Below are 20,064 nucleotides of genomic sequence, written 5' to 3'. Positions count from 1 at the left end.
TTGAAGATGTTGACCTTAAATTAGAACTAACACGTTAAACATAAAATTTAACATGATTATACATGCACTTGTGTGTGTGTCATGTTGTCATTAGTATAAAATATAATATATTGTTATGTATCTTGATAAGTTCTGTTTCCATCCAAGGAAATTTCCTCGCTAATGTCACATAAAGAAAGAGAAGGAATTCATCTACTTAGACACTGTTCAGAGAGGCAAGTTTTTTTCTCCAATTCTCTATTTCTTCATCTCTAATAAAAATTAACTTGAGCATTACATGATTATAGTCCATTTTCATGCCATTAATTTACTCAGTATATCAAATATCAACCAATTTTCTACACCCTAACTCGTGACTCTTAACATTTTAAATATTTTCTTCCATCATTAATTTACTCAGTATATCAAATGTCAACCAATTTTGATATCTCACTGTCCACATATAAAGATTAAATTACCACCTCAAAAACATAAAACAGAAAAAAATTCCTCTTAGGCAAGGTCATGCATGCCATTGCTTATTGCTACATAGCCATTACACAGACATATATGCAAATAATACATATTCGCACATAGATAAGAAACAACCACCTGAACTCACAAGTCACAACAAAGTTGCCAAAAAAATGGCCAAGATTTGGTAAGTCTAACATGCTCCAAGTTTCTTGCCATCCACAAGTCTCTTCCAATACAAAGCAATCTCTTTTTGAGTCTCTAATGCACTCTTATTAACTTTCTCACTAGTCTCACTAGTGATGGCTGTGACATGGGCAGCCCTGGTAGAGAGGGGGCTTGGAAGCGCGTCCAAGAGCTTCACAACTTTCTCTATGTCATGAGCAAGTCTCTCGGCCAAGCTGCGGCTGAAATCCTCCCTGATCACCACCCGGAGAACTGCAATGTGTTGCGCGTCTGGCGGCATTGTGTAGGCCGGAACTATCCAGCCGAATTTTCTGAGGTGGTCTGATATCTCAAACACTGTGTGCTGGCTGCTGTCTTTCAAAGAGAAGGCCACAAGCGGCACGCCAATATCCTTGGAGATGATGTTAAACCTGCCTGTTCTCTCAAGTCCTTCCTTCAGAATTCTTGCATTCTCCAAGCAGTTTTCCATGATGTTTTTGTAGCCCTTGTGTTTACATGTGCAAGAAGAACAACCAAATGTATATATGAGAAACAGATATCGCACAAAATGGTGTACTAAAGTACCAATTTAACATCAAGTGTATGATCATCATTTGTACTATTTATAAAATGAAGCAAATTGGTATGCATCTCTGCCTAGGACATTGCTAATATCATGTACCATGCAGTTGTTATTTTATTATTTCTAAATTTTGGTTTAACAGTTAAATTATTGAAACTATGATGAATTTTGAAACTAATCAAGACATAAAGTACCCACTTCTATGATATTTTAAAAGAACAATGATGTTGGTTTATCTTAAAGTTCTGGTCTTTTGAACTAATGCTTCCATTCATGTTAGTGGCTGTGACTTTGGTGAATGCCATTCTTGTCATGAAATCCATGTTATTAATTTGGAAACAAGTTAATCAAATCATTTTCCTAACTAATGGACCGGACAACAATTACACAACAGTAGAGTCCACAGGGAAGCCTCTTATCATAATTGAAAGATTTAACTCTATTATACAGTGAATTCCATATGACAAAGCATGTGAAAAAAAGGAAATATGTGTAAAAAAAATAATCTCTAATTTTTTCCCTGGGAAGTTATTGTTTTCTACATTTAGTAACCTAAATTAAAACAGAGATAAGAAAGATTCAGCACCAAGATGATAGCATGATTACCTCAAAGCCAAGCCGGATAAATTGATAATATTGAGCAATAATTTGACTAGATCCTGTCAAAAGAAATACAATGAAATGGGAAGGACAAAAAAAAAAGAATATAATGCTAAAACATTCATATGATTGCAATAGAAACCAAATAAAACTAATTGATTTCCCGTGCTTATTACTTCTGGTATCTAATCAACATATTTAAGAATTAGATCAATAAACACAAACACAATCCTAAATCCTTTATCACATGTATAATCCAAACAAATTCAATGGGTTGAACACAATTTTGTTTGCAATAACACAAGTTTTTGGAACAGTTTTCCTCACAGAAATAGTTTGAAAGTTGAAACCAACTGCGCCCAAGTATGTTGGAAATCTAGCAATAAATAACAGGACATCTCAAAAGTTTTACCAATTCCCATGGGTGGAGTATTGGTCTATACAACAACTTGGTGAATTCTAAGTCTGTACTATGATCATGATGTGTTCTTCATTGCAATTGGCAACAATCATTCAGAAATATAGTTATCTAGGTGACAAATGAATTCAATATACAAAGATTCTTTGAAACATAATTTTCCTCACAAAAATAGCTTGGAAGCAACTACACCCAAACAAATCTGTTGAAATCTAGCAATAACATGCATAGGTCTCATAAAATCTACATTTTGATCAAAGGTAGTATTAATATCAATAAAACATCATTTTTTTTTTCAGACAGCAAGGTATTATTGAATGAAACATAACATAACACTCTAAGCAGAAATAAGAGAATTGCTGCTCACTTAAAAAAGGGTTTTGATAGATTCTATGTAGACAGAGGCAGTGATAGATAAATTCTTGAAAATAACTTTTAAATGCATTTTGAACCGAATACTTTGGCTGTGAGACATATATGAACAACACCTAAACAACATATAGATACAATACAAAGATACTAATTGAGTAATTGCATAAAAAAAATCAAATACAAGTATCAACTCATATTTATTAGTTGTTTACCTTTGGAGAAATTCAATGTGAAAGTAGGCTGATCAGATCCAAGATAATTTATGTGAAAAACAAGTTCATCTGGCAAGTCATCTTTACTCCTCCAGACAACCCAACCAACACCAGGGTAGACAAGACCATACTTGTGACCACTAACATTGATGCTTTTCACCAATGGCAAACGAAAATCCCACTCCAGATCAGGATAGAGAAATGGGGCAATAAACCCGCCACTGGCAGCATCAACATGAATTGGGGTGTCCCACCCTGTCTCACTGTTCTTCTTAGTGAGAAGTTCATTGAGAAGCTTCACATCCTCAAACTCTCCAGTCATAGTTGACCCCAAAATGGCTGCAACACAGATGGTGTTCTCATCTACCATTTCAACTGCTTTCACAGGGTCCATCACATAGTATCCCTCAGTGAGTTTCACTTCCTTGAGCTCCACCTCAAAGTACCTTGCAAATTTTTCCCAACAAACCTGTGAAGAAAATTTAAACAACATTAAACTTTGAGGAGATATAAAGGCCCCAAAATCTGGCACATGGTTACCAGGTATGTGGTATGGGTACTAGTAAGCAGTACCCGCAAATTCATCACTTTTTACACTATTACTATAGGACTTCCTTTAAAGAGAGCTCGTATGCAATATGTGGTACGGCGAATTTCATACATGGTACATATGGTTATTGAGAGGATTATGTAACTATATTCTTGCACATTAATCAATAAAGCACTTTGTTTCTACTATATTTCAAAATGATATACAGGATTACAGGTACCTATTTTCCATGATATGATCATGCACCTAACACATTAAAAGTTGTTTGAAACTTCATAGCATCAAACACATTTTGAGACCCACCTGCACATTAGCCCCGGTAACTATGTTGGGCTTATCATATGGTTTTCCTTCTGCTTTTCTCTTTGTCTGCCATTTCCTTTTGAAAGCTAGACCTGCTAACATTATTGCCTCTGATGATCCCACAGTTCCCACACCTACTGCAGTCTCATCTTCATTTATAGGAGCATGGAATAGATTTGCTATAATATTAACACACCGGTTCTGCAGAATTTAACAAAATGAAAATAATCATGTTTCATTCTCAAACTTCATCTGAAAATTATCATAAAATGATCAACATATAAATCAGTATCTTCAAGTTTACTAGCGCACTTCAGATACAGAATATAGGCATGCAACGATTTTTCTTAATAAAGCAATCCACTATGAATCTTCATCTGACCACGAAACACATAAGATCTAAAATGTTATCATCATATACACCAAAATTTCAGAAGAAAGTGTCAAAAAAATCAGCAGTATGCTTTTTAGAGTACTTCGTTTTTCTTAATACCCCTACCCTTTCTTTGAAAAATTCCATTTCATCCAAAAGGCAACTTAAGCATAGAATGATAGTTTTGGGAGTAAAGGAAGTGAAGAAAGAAATATTTGGCACACAAGAATCAAACATAAATAATTAACAAATGAATAATTAAAGCCTTTCACACAACTTCAGAAAACAAAACATTTCAAAATTCAAACAATTCTATTTAATTTGTTTGTTTATTTTATCCAAGGTTTTAAATCGTGGTTGCAGTCTTTTCCAGATCCTTGATCTTGTGGGAAATTACACATAGATGCGGCCAAAATCACGATTGAAGACCATCTTTCAAAACGTTGAATTTAACAGACTGAGCTTCAAGGACCTAAATGTTATGATCATATAAAGACACCAAATTACTCATACACAGACCTGAAGCTCAGTGGTGACAGGATACTCATCCATGTCAACATAGTTCTTGTTAAGTGAAGCCATTATGAGTTTGTCACACTCAGGCTCCATCCAAGTGGTCACAAATGAGGCCAAGTTGAGCCTTGGTGTGCCATCCAACATCAACTCATCGTTTATTATCTGATAAGCAGCATCCTTTGGTGTGGAATTCTCTGGTATCTTGAACCTGCATTAAACATTTCCAAACTAATCCCATTCAGAAACCAAACCTTATTTTTCAGCATGTTCTCTATGCTTTCTTCAAAAGAATGGCCATGCCAACAAAACACCAACTAAGAAAAAAGAGACATACCTGGGAATTGGTTCACGCACATATCTGGAAGCAAAAGTAGAGCACAAACTCTCTCTTTGTTCATCTGGGTGTGTGACAGTAGATGTGATCACCATGTTTGGATGCTTTCTTCTGAGCAAGTGATGCAGAACTGTGAAACACTGAACTTTCGGGAGAGAGGGTGACCACTTATATTAGGAGAGGTGGCAATTTTCTCTTTTAACTTTGTCTGGGACTACAATGTTTGTCACTTTTCTAATATGATATTGTATTTTCATCTAACTTTTACTTATTTTCACCCTCATTCTATCCAAGTTATGTAAAACATAATTATTTAATTATGATATTGATATAAAGTATTTTATAATAATTAATATTATTAAAGTAGAATTTTCATTCTCAATCTCAACTAAGTTTTTTTTTTTCTTTAGTTAGAAAACTTAACTACTGAATGAGTTTATTTCCAAAGGAAGCATGCTTTATTAAGTTCATCATTTATTATAATTATCTTAATTTTTTTCCTTTTCTTAAATTATAATAAAGATAACAATACCATTAACTTGACGTGGTTAAAAAGCAGTGAGTAAGCGTTTAATGCACGAGAATATTTGGATTTTATTGAGACAATTAAATTAAAATATATCACACATAACTATGCATAAGATGAGGTATTTGGTATTAAGAAATGTCACAAGTCACAAACACGTAGTGAAGGAAAGAGCGAAAGAGCCACCTGGTGAGAAATGAGCGCCTAGAAAAGTGAAGTTTCTGTGTGTGAAGTCAATCTATACCCCATTTTGATCCAACGGTCAATATTCAATCGTGCGGTGCAACTATTTTGGTAAGTTGGTAACGCATACACATAACATGGGGCCGAAGAGTGAGAGAGAGAGAGAGGGGAAAGTGAGGAATAAAGAAAAAAAAATGGGGAAAAATTAGTTGTAAAGTCAATAAAGTTGTCAATCAATCAAAAATAAAATTATTGTAAGAATGAACAAATTTGATATATATGACACCCCTTGTTAAATAGATGTACAAAATTTTAGATTTAAATTTTATTATCATTATTCTATTCATAAATTTTTTTTGTCACGAAATGGTAATATAAAACATTTTTACATTATCATTATATACATCATTTACTCGTTAAATTAAATAATTTTTTATTTGACATTTATTTACATGTTAAGAGCTATATTATAAGTTAAATAAAATTTATTTAATGAAGTATTTATTATTTTAAATTTTAGAATTTATTTATTCAATGAAAAATTAATTTAGCTCTCAGATTATTAAATTCAAAATTTAAGAAATAAAAATTGAATTTTGTTTATTTTTTATTTTTTTAATATATGTATTTTGTGAAAAGTCATTTAAACTTGATATGAGTAAAATTATTATTTAGATTTAAAATATTTGAATTAATTACTTATATGTATGAATAAAATTGGATTAAAATCCTTTAAGCAATATCTCAATTATGAAACTTATAAATGAAAAAATTGTAGAATTAAGAAGAAAGACTCACTAAAAAAGATTAATTATATTTTTTTTTATAGAAATTAATGTTTATCAACGTCAGTGAATATTTCATACTAAAGGAATGGTGACAAAAAAAATCACATGATATCATCTATTTTAAAGTTAAATAAAATTCATTTTAAATAAATTTTTATAATTAATATAATTATTTTTAATTATAATTTACATTCAAACGTTTATTTATGACTAAAATATATTTTGAGCCCTTATTTTCTTTTTATAAATTTCTTTTTGGTCATTAAACCCTTGAAAGATTTATTTTAATTTTTTTTAATTAATTTAAATACAAAATTTATTTCATGAAAATTGTAAAACCCCTAACTTATATTATAATTAAAAAATATTATAAACATAATGAAAATTACATGAACAGGTAACTCTCATAATCAATAAAAGATTGAAAAAAAAAATCTAATATCATATGTTTTTTAGTTATTGGTAAAACTCGAAATTTACACTACTGCAAAATATATATATATATATATATATATATATATATATATATATATATCTTTTATGTACAAAAAATAATAAAATTAGTTTTATGAGTAATTATTGTAATTTTAAAATAAAATTAAAAAAATGAGAATTTACTTGTAAGAAAAAGTAGTTTTAAAAATTAATAAAAAAAAATAAGAGAGAAAATAGTCCATATAAAAATGAAAGTCAATAGTTATCATAAAAAATATTTCTTTTATATAATAATTAAAGAGGTCGAGACACTTCATAATTTCAATAATAAGATATTAAATAATTATGAGAAATTATTTAAAGAAAATATAAGAAATTATATTTTTTTAACACTCAAGAAATATAATAATTCATTTATAAGTAAAGACAAAAAATAGTAAAATATTATATTATCTCCTTTATAATTATCTCCTTTATAATAATTATAGATAAGTATAAATAAAAAGAGTTCAAAATTGTATTCTAAACTTAAATAATAATTGTATTCTAAACTTAAATAATAATTGTTTTCAAAATTGCAACATTAATTTAATTTTGAGAGTTAAAAACTTAAAATAAATCTTTAAGACATAGAAAACCAATTTTTTAAAAAATAGAAGATAAAGAATTAAAAATATATTTAAATTTATATTATTAATAATTACACTAAACACAAACTACCATATTATAAGGTGTCATGCTCTTCATATATATATATATATATATATATATATATATATATATATATATATATATATATATATATATTTGGTTTCAAAAGAAAGGAAAGTTAGAAGGCCACTAACTAACCCTAAGCGTGTAGTTCAATGATAGGGGTTGATCCACACTTAAGCAAGGTCAGGGGTTCGAATCCTGCCTTGTGTATGCAGCCGCGTTAAATCTTGAGACCAGCTATCCTACCCTTTGAAGTGCCTCCAACGTAGCGAGGAGATTAATCACTGCTATCGGTGGTAGATACTCTAGGGACGAAACAAAAAAGGCCACTAACTTAATTTTCCAAAACTGAGAGAAAAAATTATCTAAGGAAAATATAATATCTAACACAACATTATCCAAAGTATTAAGAAAGTTATAATTAAGGGGTCAATCATATTTTAATATAATCCTTAATAAGTTAATAAATATTGCAAATCTTCCCAATGTTTTGGAGTCTGTCTAGCTAGCCTCCAGTCACTAGTTTAAAAATTGGATCAGATCGGTCGGTCCGACTGGAAATTTGTGGTCTAGTTAGTCCAAGTCTTAAGTTAGATCGATTATGTATTTAACTCGTTTTAAATCGAAGTGAACCATTCAATTTTTCGATTTGACCAGTAAACCGATGAGTTAAATCGGTTCAACCACAATTTTTTTTAAGGGACCGCAAACCACAAAAATAACAATGAAAATTGAATCTTGTTAATGGAAGAGCAAAGAGTTGTTCATGTATTTGTTTGTAATATATGCAACTTAAATAACTTTTATAATATATTATTAATTTTAAATTATATATTTAATAATATAATATCCGTGTAGATATTACATATATTATTTTGTGATATCAATTGCAAGTATATTATATATGTACATATTATTTATATTTTTAATTTGTATTAATATACAGTTTAACATATAATTTTTTTTATATATTTCTTTATACAAAATAAAAATAAAGATAATTTTAAATAAGATGGAAATTAAAATTTAAAATAGGATATGAATTTATTAAAATTTATAAGTATAAGATAGGTTTAACATAAATATTTTTTTAAAAAAATAATAATGAAAATCGGGCTATACGGTTCAATTAGTGACTCACTAATTCAATCGTTCACCCACTAACCCAATATCTTAATCGATTTAATGACCGGTTCAATTTTTAAAACTATGTAAGAACCCTAAATCTCCTTCACTTTCATTTTCTCTCAAGTCTCTAAACCTTGATTTCTGATTTATTTTCCCCAAGGCTGAGGTGGTAAGCACTAGAGCTGTTCATCAACCATTCTTCATCTTCTTCAAACTCAAAGTCGTGCGGAGTTTGTCGTTCACTTCTTTTTGAGGTAAGGGAAGCTTGGATTTTGGGGTTTTGGGTTTAAAACATGGTGCTATTAAATGAATTGAAGATTATTGTTGATAGATTTGGGAAATCTGCAAATGTGGGAAGGATTCAAAGGGATTTTGTGTGGAAATTGGGGATTTTGTTATTCTTGAGGCAAGATTGAAATTTGATGATCTTCTTAAGCTTTTGTGAATGCATGTTGTTCTTCTTGAATTTTCTGAGTTGTATGGTGTCAATTTTTGAAGTATTTTGGGTTACATGTCTTGATCAATTCATAGATTGAGAGGGTTGGGAGATTTGAGTTGTTCATGTACTAGTATGAATTTTCTGCATTTGGGACTCTAAGCATGAGTTTTCATGCTTAGCATGACAATTTGTAAATGCTGCTGGAACTCTGAGGCTAAGCGTGGGATTCAGGGCTTAGCGTGAGAGTCACTAGTGCAAAATATAGAATCTATGTCAGTGTTTTCTCGTCGAACATAAAAATATCCGACATAAAAAAGACACGGCGGAAATTTTGAAAATAAAACAAACTTTTTTACGTCGGACTACATTGGGGCCGACGTAAATTTCAAAATCTACGTCGGATGTGACTGATGTCCGACGTAGATTATCAATTTTATGTTGGCCCCAGTGTATTCCGACGTAAAAGAGCTTTTTATTTTCCCTCCAGCCACTTCGTCTTCTTCGCGCGTGCCATATTTACATAATAGAGGAGGGTTTCTATTGGTGGGGCGATTTCCGGCGAGGCTTCGTCGACTTAGTATGGGCATTTTCGGTCATTGTGCTTTCCGGTGAACGGCTTCTCGACTACCGTGGGTGGTTCTAGATCTTTCTCACTGATTGGATTTGAGGTCAGGGTTTCTTCCTTCCTTTCTTCGTTCGTCGTTCCTTCCTTCCTTTCTCGTTGCCTTTCTTTTTCCTCTTTATTTATTTTGGATTCTTTCTCACTGATTGGATTTGAGGTTAGGTTTCTTCCTTCCTTTCTTCGTTCGTCGTTCCTTCCTTCTTTTCTCGTTGCCTTTCTTTTTCCTCTTTATTTATTTTGGATTCATGCATTCCTCATTAACACTAGAAAATATATTTATGGTTGTTACTTGATGGGTATTGAACTGCAGTACTAAACATTTTTTAGGTTTAATAATTTATTGGGTCAATTTGTGTGTCTTTCTTGCGTCTTTCTTGTGGATGTCTAGCAATAATTTTACGTCGGACATATCACAATCGACGTAAATTTACGTCAGACATATTATAACTGACGTAAATTTACGTCTCTCGCATTAACATTGGACTATTTTTTGATGTAAAAAGTCTAAAATAACAGACGTAAAATGTCTCTTTTGTAGTAGTGAGTGAATTGTGTCTCTGGAAGGTTAACGCTGAGCGTGGGATTCTAGGCATAGCGTGGGAGCTGAGTTGTGCCTTTGGAAGACTGAAGCTAAGCACGAGTTTCTGCACTGAGCGTGGAAACTTAGCTTAATAAATTTCTTTTCCAAATAAGTTTGTTGTTTGCTTGATGAATGACTTATATGTTTAAAACTTGTTGTTTGAGTTGTATTATTGTTAAATGATGATGAATAAGTTGTAGAGATGTTGTATGATAAGGAACTTTAGGTGTTGAATGTTGATAAGTTGTATAGTGTGTTGGGATATTATAAGAAAATTATGTGTTGAACATGTTGCGTGTGGTTGGAGTTGTTTATATGTTGTATGTTGTTGAAGTTGTTTAAGTGTTGTGTGTTGATTAAATTATATGTTGAAAAGATGTATTATTGAGGCATGCTAAAATTTAAGTTGTTATATGTTGCGCGTTGACTATGTATAAATATTGTGAAATATGACGAGATGATTTAGTTGAGAGTTGTGAAGTGCATGATGATAATGTTGCTAAGTTGTTAGATGAGAGTGTAGGTTGTTATAAAGTTTTACTACGTTGTTTAAATTTGAATATGAATAGTGATGATTGAGTTGTGAGATGTTGAGATGCATGTTGAACATAGTGTTGTAAACGAGTTGTGAAGTTAAGTAGCTATGTAGAGGTGATATATGAGTTGAAAAGTTATGTGTTGTATGAGTTGTGTGCTGAAAAATATAATGAGCGGTTGTGTTGTTATTCCAAGTTGTTAAGCTGAAATGAGCTATTGTGTTGTTATATTGAGTTGTTGTATTGTTATTCCGAGTTGTTGAGTTGAATTGAGCTGTTGTGTTGTTATTTCGAGTTGTTGAGTTGAACTGTACTGTTGAGCTGTGTGTTGATTGAGTTGTGATGATGAGTTGTTGATTACTAGGATTAGGGGAGATGTTTTCAAAGTTACTCATCCCATTGTGCAGATTGAGATAGTTGTGGTGCTTTAAGAGCCTAATTTGTTGAAAACCCTCCTCGGGAAGTTGTATCTTAGAGTGGATGATATGTTGTCCTTCCCTAGGACTTAGTTGGTCCCATGTGTGGGTAAGGTCGAGGCAGACGTGTACAAAGTGACCACGGTATAGGGGTTAGGTCGAGCTATACAGATTACAGGCAGTCACTTCGAGTAAAGTACGAAGTCAGGAACTTAGTTCCTAACCGAGTATCAGAGGGTTGTAGTATTTAGAGGATAGTCAGTAGGCTAATCCCATAGGTGGCTTAGTTGAGCTAGCTAATGTCGTGGTAGGCCTAAACCTAGTTGTCTTATCCTGATATAGTACTATACTTCCTTGTTTAAGTGACAAAGTCTGAGAAACTGTTACCGTGTTGTGGATTGTTATCCAAATTTTTTGATTACCTAGCAAGCCCAAAAGGGTTTTGTGTTGTTGGTTCGGTAGGACCTAGCCACTTACACTGCTCACCTGTGTTGTAGGAGATCTGCGAGTTGAAATGCGTGACAACGCATATGTGTTGATGAGTTGAACATGGGTTGATGTGAAGATAAAATGTTGTTATGTGATGATGTGTTGATGTGATGATAACGTGTGGTTATGTGATGATGTGTTAATGTGTGGTTATGTGATGATGTGTTGTAAGTTGTAGAAAATATGAGTAATATAATAGTTGTTTGTTGTTTGCGTTGAATGTGATGATGATGAACCATAAGTTGTTGTGTTGTATATATATATACTATGTGTTGTTTATTTTACCTAGCTTACCCTTGCATGTTTCCATGTGGTTTGGACTGCGATGATCATACATTGTATGAGAGCATGATAGGGATAGGCTGGCATGTTGAAGATAGAGGCCACCTAGTGGCGGGAGTTGGAGATACTTATATTTTGTAGACTATCCTTAGGGGTAGAATATCTTGTAGTTAGTTTTCAATATATATATTTATAGCATGTTGGGCCATCTGTGTGGTATATATGTTTATATTTTTGTACATTACTGTTTTAGTATATGTATATGCATAATTAATTGTATGTTGTGCAGTGTGGCTGCCATGACAGATCGTTACAAACTATGCCTCCAACAATTTGTACTAGGAAATATTTTATTCCCCCTTTAATTATAGGCGGGCTGTTTTAATATATAATTATTCCTAAATTAATACTTATTGTAAATCAAAAGTCTTAAAGAAAAATATTTGCACTTATCATCCTAAAAAAATAGTGTAAATTACGTTGAAACATTTTTATTTATTTAGAGGAATTATAAAGCTGACCACATAATTCAAACATAAAATTCTGCATATATTATTAAAACCTTTTACTACTAGTCAAGTTTCAAGGTTTCATTAGATTTCTTTTCCTACTCTTACTATTTTTGTTGTCAATTATTTAAAAGATATTACACAAACTTAATTATTTGAGAATATTATATTACAAGATTATTATAAACATTTAAAATGTTATTATAATTCACTTTAAAAATTAATCTTAAAAATAGTTGATTACAAGTTAAACAAAATATGTATAAAAAATGTTTTAAATAGAAATATTTTAATATAAAAAATAACAATTATTAATAATAATAATTAGATCAAAATAAACAACTCAAATTAAAAAGGTTATAAATAGAATCATCACGTATCATTATTATTATATTTATCTCTATTATTATTATTATTATTATTATTAATATTAGTCTATTATCATTATTATCAATGACAATTTATAATAATAATAATAATTATTATAATAATAATTTTAATAAAACAAATAATAATTTTAGTACTTGATGATCTTATTTATACTCTTTTAATTTAAATAATTTATTTTAATCTTATAATTGATATCAATAACTATTTTTTTATACGTAGAAGTTTCTCATATCAAAAACATTCTGTATATAAAACTTGTATAAGTAAAAAATAAATGTATCCTTTACATGATTTTAATTAAAACGAATCTTATTGAATTTCACATCACTTAAATTTCTTAATTTATTGCGTAGTGGTGTCTAGTTAATGAGTCATGATCACAGCACACTTGGCTCAAACTTAAAATGCCGACACTTTAATTGAATTTCCACCAACCTTATCACCATCCCTCTTATTCATTTTTTAGCCATCCATTTTTCACGGATCTTGATTTTCTCACGTAATATTTTTATTCAGTAAAATCATAATATTAAATTAAAAAAAAATATAAATAACAAAAAATATGAAATTTTAAATTTTTATTAGTAAAGATTTTTGTTAAAAAAAATTTAAGTGAAAATGTTATGTACGATTTTTCATTTCCTTTATTTAGTATGTTTTTTTTTTTGTTTCTTTCCCTCTTTTTTCAAACAAACCACATCAAAATGATGATTGCATTGGAGCATGGATCTCATCGCATAAAAAACAACATCCTTGTTAATATAGATATCGTCATCACGAGATCGTGTTCCACCGATGAAAGCGATCAACCTATATTTCGAAGCCCATCTTTACTATTTTCTTCTTTTTATACACTTAAAATATCTCTTCAAAGACGAGAGAAAAATATCTCACTGCTTATCTTTTACACTGTGCTTAGTGAGTTTAATTAGCCAGCATTTGAGAGGAGAGTGGATTGTAGGGTATTTAAAAAAAAATGTATGTTTAAGAGACTGGATTTGAGTGTAATTGTGAGAAAATATTTGTGGATCTCATACTTTAAAGAAGTATCATCTTATATGGAGGATTATTATGAAATTTGATTGATTAGTAATTCTACTCTTTGTCTTTTTGTTATCCGTAATAATAGCTGAATGTATAATTTATTTGACTTTAAATATAATTGATTATGATTATGATGTAGATACTTAATTATATCAATTAGCATAATCAAATATCTACATCATAATATATATAATTTCAAGTTAAATGAATCATGACTGATTATCTTTACTTTTTGTTACTTGATATTCAATTATCCTAGATATTTGATTATTTTATAATTTTCTTCTTCATATTCAATCATCCTTATCATATTCCAACCTGATATAATTGTAATATATTATAAACATTAAAAAAAATAACAACAAAATGGTAATTTTATATATTATTTTTTTTTATAAAAATTTAAATTAATAAAATATAATTTTAAAATACTAATTTTTATTTATATTTTATTTAATTACACTCTATCAATCAACTATAAATTTCACTATATTTTTTATATTTTCTATCAAAAATGCAAGTACATGTGTAGAAAACAAAAGTTAATAACAGAATTGCACGAGACCATTGGGCTATGGTTTTTTAATTTAGAAGACCATTGGGCTAGTTAGTGCACAACAACTTGTCTTGGATAATTGCTTCCTGCACCCTAAACGAGATGTTCTCGTTCTTCACTATGGAAGAATAAGTTGCACAACGAAGAAGAGCTACGATTGGAGTAGAGAGGCCTATCTAGCCCACTCGTTCACTTGCTCCAACCCTGCCTGCTTCACTCAACTGGTAAGATAGATAACTATAACTATATGTATACCATTTACATAGAGAGAATAAGAAAATGGATTAAGTTACTCTTAATTATTTCAAGAATAATTCTATTTTTTTTTATCTTAATTCAAAGATAATCTATTTGTTAGAATTATTAGATTAAAAGAAAATGAAGGATAAGATCAAAGAGTATAAAGTTATTTTTGAAATAATTTGACTTCTTCTTTCTCTCTCACTCAAAAATAATTTATAAAAAAAAAATAGGTTCTCCACTTGAGGACAACATCACTTATACAAAATCCAGAAAAAGTAAGTAATATTGGAGTTGGATGCACTAATATTAATCTGGTAGGCAGTTTTAACATCAACAATATGATATTATGTATCACTTTATAACCTAGTTTTTAATAATAAAAAAATATTACTTGACATGGGTATCGTTGGATTGATCAATGATATCCATAATTAACTGCCCCAAAGTGATAATAAGTTTGAAAATAATTTCATTCCTATAATATATTTTCATAATAACCTTAGTTAGGACAAAAAGCCAAGAATCACAACCTAAAAATTACAAAAGGAATATTAGCATTACCACCAACCAACCAACCATGATTTCGCAAAAATATTTCCTTAAATTAAGTTTAACATAATAGAAAATGTCTAATAAAAAAACTAAAGAACTAAAATTTGATTATAATATTTAAAATTTTTATTATATAATTGATGATATCATATCTAATGGCTAAATCCAAAAGGAATAAAGAGAAGTAGACCAAACTTAAAAGAAGAAATTCCTAATCCTTATTGAGCTTTGGATAATTTTAGTAGATTATTTTATCTTCTATTTGTCGATTTTTCTTATATAGTTTTTTTTAACCTTATAATTTGGTTAAGTAGTATAAATTTTTTTGTCCTTATATTATTTTTCCTTAATGGTGTATTTAGTGGTTTTTAAGAGGCATAACCATCTAAAATCATGATAGACTTATTGATTTTGGATGACATAAATCTTTTTATGGTCCATGAGTTTGAATGTCCACTTATTTATGCAAATGGTTTAGATATCTAAACCAAGTTAATTTTGTCATTCAAATTGTTAATTAAGTCACTCAATAACTTGTTAAAAGTAATTATTATTTTAGTAATTGTAATGATTAATTTAGATAGTTAAAATTAATTTAAACTAACCTAGATTATTCTTAAACTAGAATTAGATTAATTTATTTTATAAACTTCTAAACAATTAATTAATTAAAATTAGTTAACTTAAACATAAAATAACTATTCATAATTATACTTACTCATAATTAATATAGTTTTTATTGCAAGTCAACCAAATGCATTATTTTCTACATGTAATATGCAAATTTACTTTGAGATATATGAAATAAACACCTTTCAATTTTTATTTCCTAAAATCTTAGTTTCCTCCATAAAGAAATCTATCCTTTAATCTTTTATCAAAGAGCTTTTTCTTGTGCGAAGATTCTCCCCTCAAACTTTCATCCTTAAGTGTAACACATTATTCCTTGTCTTCTACCACCATCTTGTGACTTTCGAAAGCTTATTGCATCCATACTAGTGAAAAGATCCACCATAACTCTAATAATTTTCATCAATAATCTAGAACTGAAAATCACCTAAACTATGTTAGAATTTCAAAGGTTGATTTCATTCGATTATTCCCATCTTATAATTAAAAGAACCCTAAAAATGACCTATCACACTTGATAAATTTTGTCCCCAGAAAAAAAAAAAACTAAAAACCAGAGTGAACTTACCTCTCTTGAATTGATGATGGCACACACAGCAGCATTGTTTCAGTTACCAATCCCCAGACAGTGACATCAACCTGAGCATGTGTGGGATGTTCCAGGCCCTGTCCCAATGCCTAACCTCCCCCACGGCGTCCCTGCGCCACGCGAAGCAAGCCCACGCCGTCCTCCTCCGCCTCAACCTATTCTCCGACACCCACCTCACCACAGCCCTCATCTCTCTCTACGCCAACACTTTCTCTCTCTCCAGCCCCCAACTCCACCTCATCCTCGCCACCCTCCCCAACCCCACCCTCTTCTCCTTCTCCTCTCTCATCCACGCCCTCGCCCGCTCCTCCCACTCCCCCCTCGTCCTCGCCGCTTTCTCCCACCTCCCCTCCCGCCGCCTCGCCCCCGACGCCTTCCTCCTCCCCTCCGCCATCAAGGCCTCCGCCACCCTCCGCGCCCTCCGCCCCGGCCAGCAGCTCCACGCCTTCGCCGCCGCCTCCGCCCTCGCGTCCGACTCCGTCGTCGCCTCCTCCCTCATCCACATGTACCTCAAGTGCCACCAACTCTCTCACGCCCGCCAACTGTTCGACACAATGCCCCACCGAGACGTCGTCGTCTGGAGCGCCATCATCGCCGGCTACTCCCGCCTTGGCCTCCTAGACGAGGCCAAGAACCTCTTTTGCGCCATGAGGGATCATGGGGTGGACCCCAATTTGGTGACGTGGAACGGCATGCTTGCTGGGTTCGGTAACAGCGGCTTGCACGGTGAGGCCGTGGCCATGTTCCGCGTGATGCTGGTGGAAGGATTTTTCCCTGACGGCAGCACTGTCTCCTGCGTGCTTCCCTCTGTGGGGTGCTTGGAGGATACGGTAATGGGTAAGCAGGTTCATGGCTATGTCATCAAGCAAGGTTTTGGGTGTGATAGGTTTGTGGTTAGTGCAATGCTTGACATGTATGGGAAATGTGGCTGTGTGGAGGCGATGGGGCAGGTGTTTGATGAGGTCGAGGAAATTGAAGTTGGTTCTTTGAACGCTTTTCTCACTGGCTTGTCGCGGAATGGCTTGGTTGAGGAGGCGTTGGAGGTGTTTAGGAGGTTCAAGGAGAGTGGGATGGAGATGAATGTTGTCACGTGGACGTCGGTGATTGCTAGCTGTTCGCAGAACGGGAGGGATTTGGAGGCGTTGGAGCTTTTTAGAGATATGCAGGCTGATGGGGTGGAGCCTAATGCTGTGACCATCCCCAGCTTGATTCCTGCTTGTGGGAATGTTTCGGCGTTGATGCAGGGGAAGGAGATTCATTGCTTTTCTCTCAGAAAGGGTATTTTTGATGATGTGTATGTAGGTAGTGCTTTGATTGATATGTATGCGAAGTGTGGGAGGATTCAATTGTCACGGCATTGTTTCGATAGGATGTCGGCCCCAAATTTGGTTTCGTGGAATGCTGTTATGAGTGGGTATGCGATGCACGGGAAGGCTAAGGAGACAATGGAGATGTTTCATTTGATGCAGCAGAGTGGCCAGAAGCCTGACTCTATTACATTTACGTGTGTGTTGTCTGCGTGTGCGCAAAATGGCCTGACTGAGGAAGGGTGGCGTTATTATAATAGTATGTCTGAAGAATATGGTGTTGAGCCTAGAATGGAACATTATGCTTGCATGGTGACACTTCTCAGCCGTGTTGGAAAACTTGAAGAAGCTTACTCTATCATTAAGGAAATGCCGGTTGAGCCTGATGCTTGTGTATGGGGGGCCTTGCTGAGTTCTTGTAGAGTTCACAATAATTTGGGTTTAGGTGAGATTGCTGCGGAGAAGCTTTTCCTTTTGGAACCAGCCAACCCTGGGAACTACATTCTTCTGTCCAATATCTATGCTTCAAAGGGCATGTGGGGTGAAGAAAATAGAATGCGTGAAGTGATGAAAAGTAAGGGATTGAGGAAAAACCCTGGCTATAGTTGGATTGAAGTTGGACACAAAGTACACACGCTTCTTGCTGGTGACCAATCACATCCACAAATGAAAGAGATTTTGGAGAAGTTGGATAAATTGAATATGGAGATGAAGAAGTCTGGTTACCTCCCTAAGACTAACTTTGTGCTGCAAGATGTGGAGGAACAGGATAAGGAGCAGATATTGTGTGGGCACAGTGAAAAATTGGCAGTAGTATTAGGACTACTCAACACAAGTCCAGGACAACCTCTTCAAGTGATTAAGAATCTGAGAATCTGTGATGACTGCCATGCTGTGATAAAAGTAATAAGCAGATTGGAAGGAAGAGAAATTCATGTAAGGGACACGAATCGTTTTCACCATTTCAAAGATGGTGTTTGTTCTTGTGGAGATTTTTGGTAAATTGCTCACGGTTTTCTGGGGACTTATCTTCAAGAGGAATTCTCTGCCATGGTCCTTCAATAGATCAGAAAACGGATAATAATCAAGATTATTTGCTTTGACAAGAATTTGGTGCCATGGAGTTTAAAATCTCGAGAATGAAGATATGTGTGCTTCATCTTTTGGTGACAGACAGCTTAATAATTCTTGGTGGCTCCAGTCGTTTTCAGTTTGGTAAACTTTTCTCTTCACTTCCATTTGTTCTTGTAATCAAGATTTATAGCTGCCTGCCTGATGGAAGAAGGGAGACAACTTTCAGGTCTATGCGACTATGCGAGAAGAAAACTTTGCCTAATTATATTATTTTCTATTATCTGAAGCCTTTTAATGGTTGAGACTTGAGAATAAACTTGAGTATCTGTGAAGCAGTTGACATGTTAGAGTAGATGGTTCTCTTCCTTTGACACTGTCCTTTTCAAGATCTGATAGGCTGTAATCAGCATGATTGAGGAACCGGGTGACGACGAAGAATTCCGAGAAAACTATACATTGAACTGCCAAACTACCTACTTTCTGGCTCTTTCCATCAACCATTTTGTGGCTAACAGATCATCTATAATGTTTCCTGAACACTCATGGCCAGATTATGTAGATTTTCCTTTACAAGGGTCACCATGTCCATGTTAGTGGTAGATACCTGATTTCACATCAGTTAGTAGATTCAAAGCCAAGTTCATTTGTGATACTTCTCATCAGAGCCTCCAAACCTTCCAGAAGTTTTTTCTCTGGAGCAGAGCATGTATTTCTTCTGATTACATTTCATTTATCATATTGGACTAACTTTTTTTTATCATAATAAATGTTGCTTCTTTAACTGTGACGTTTATGTGGGTATGTATGAAGGCACCGTTTAAGGATGTCTCATGAATTTAAGAGACGTGATTCTTTGGTTCTGCTGCGTGACATTGTGAATATAGGGATTCTCCAATTGGAGAAGCATCAATTAGCAATTTCTAGAGATGTTTTTCATTTGTTGCCGAATCTTTTCAATTGATTGTCTGCAATTATCGTCATTAAGAGGTTCATTAGTAACACACTACGCTCAACTTTTACTAGATTCCTCGGAGAGAATCATGCATTCAAGAAGAATACCAGCTTCTCAGCAGTTTGCCTCATGTTTTATTTTGAACCAAGGAAAATGAGCCTTTCTTAGATCGATACTTAGTTCTGATTTATGTCTTTCTCA

General features: G+C 32.8%; 2 protein-coding genes across 2 annotated transcripts; one reads left to right on the top strand and one right to left on the bottom strand.

The window, feature by feature from the left end:
* Positions 1-404: 404 nt before the first annotated feature.
* On the bottom strand, positions 405-5,085 carry LOC109812109 (glutamate decarboxylase). Its single transcript, XM_020375985.3, has 6 exons — positions 4,880-5,085; positions 4,549-4,753; positions 3,657-3,857; positions 2,804-3,272; positions 1,808-1,860; positions 405-1,123 (listed from the first exon to the last, which is right to left on the bottom strand). The coding sequence occupies exons 1-6, from the start codon at positions 4,972-4,974 to the stop codon at positions 647-649; spliced, it is 1,500 nt and encodes a 499-aa protein (XP_020231574.2). The 5' UTR covers positions 4,975-5,085; the 3' UTR covers positions 405-646.
* An 11,013-nt stretch (positions 5,086-16,098) lies between these two features.
* LOC109812134 (Pentatricopeptide repeat (PPR) superfamily protein) lies at positions 16,099-19,781 on the top strand. Its single transcript, XM_020376023.3, has one exon. The coding sequence runs from the start codon at positions 16,587-16,589 to the stop codon at positions 18,837-18,839; it is 2,253 nt and encodes a 750-aa protein (XP_020231612.2). The 5' UTR covers positions 16,099-16,586; the 3' UTR covers positions 18,840-19,781.
* The last annotated feature ends 283 nt before the right edge of the window (positions 19,782-20,064 follow it).

The sequence above is a fragment of the Cajanus cajan genome, chromosome 1 (genome assembly GCF_000230855.2).
Source record: "Cajanus cajan strain Asha chromosome 1, NIPB_CcT2T_4, whole genome shotgun sequence".
In the NCBI taxonomy this organism is placed as follows: domain Eukaryota; kingdom Viridiplantae; phylum Streptophyta; class Magnoliopsida; order Fabales; family Fabaceae; genus Cajanus; species Cajanus cajan.
This window is presented reverse-complemented; position numbering and strand designations above follow the sequence as displayed.

What these genes read in the sequence shown, in the direction of transcription:
- LOC109812109 (XM_020375985.3), bottom strand. Translation starts at nt 4,974, where the DNA reads ATGGTGATCACATCTACTGTCACACACCCAGATGAACAAAGAGAGAGT. An exon ending in TTACCGGGGCTAATGTGCAG is followed by an intron (nt 3,273 to 3,656) that starts GTGGGTCTCAAA and finishes TTTTCTTCACAG; the next exon opens with GTTTGTTGGGAAAAATTTGC. An exon ending in TTATCCGGCTTGGCTTTGAG is followed by an intron (nt 1,124 to 1,807) that starts GTAATCATGCTA and finishes TGTAAACACAAG; the next exon opens with GGCTACAAAAACATCATGGA.
- LOC109812134 (XM_020376023.3), top strand. Translation starts at nt 16,587, where the DNA reads ATGTGTGGGATGTTCCAGGCCCTGTCCCAATGCCTAACCTCCCCCACG.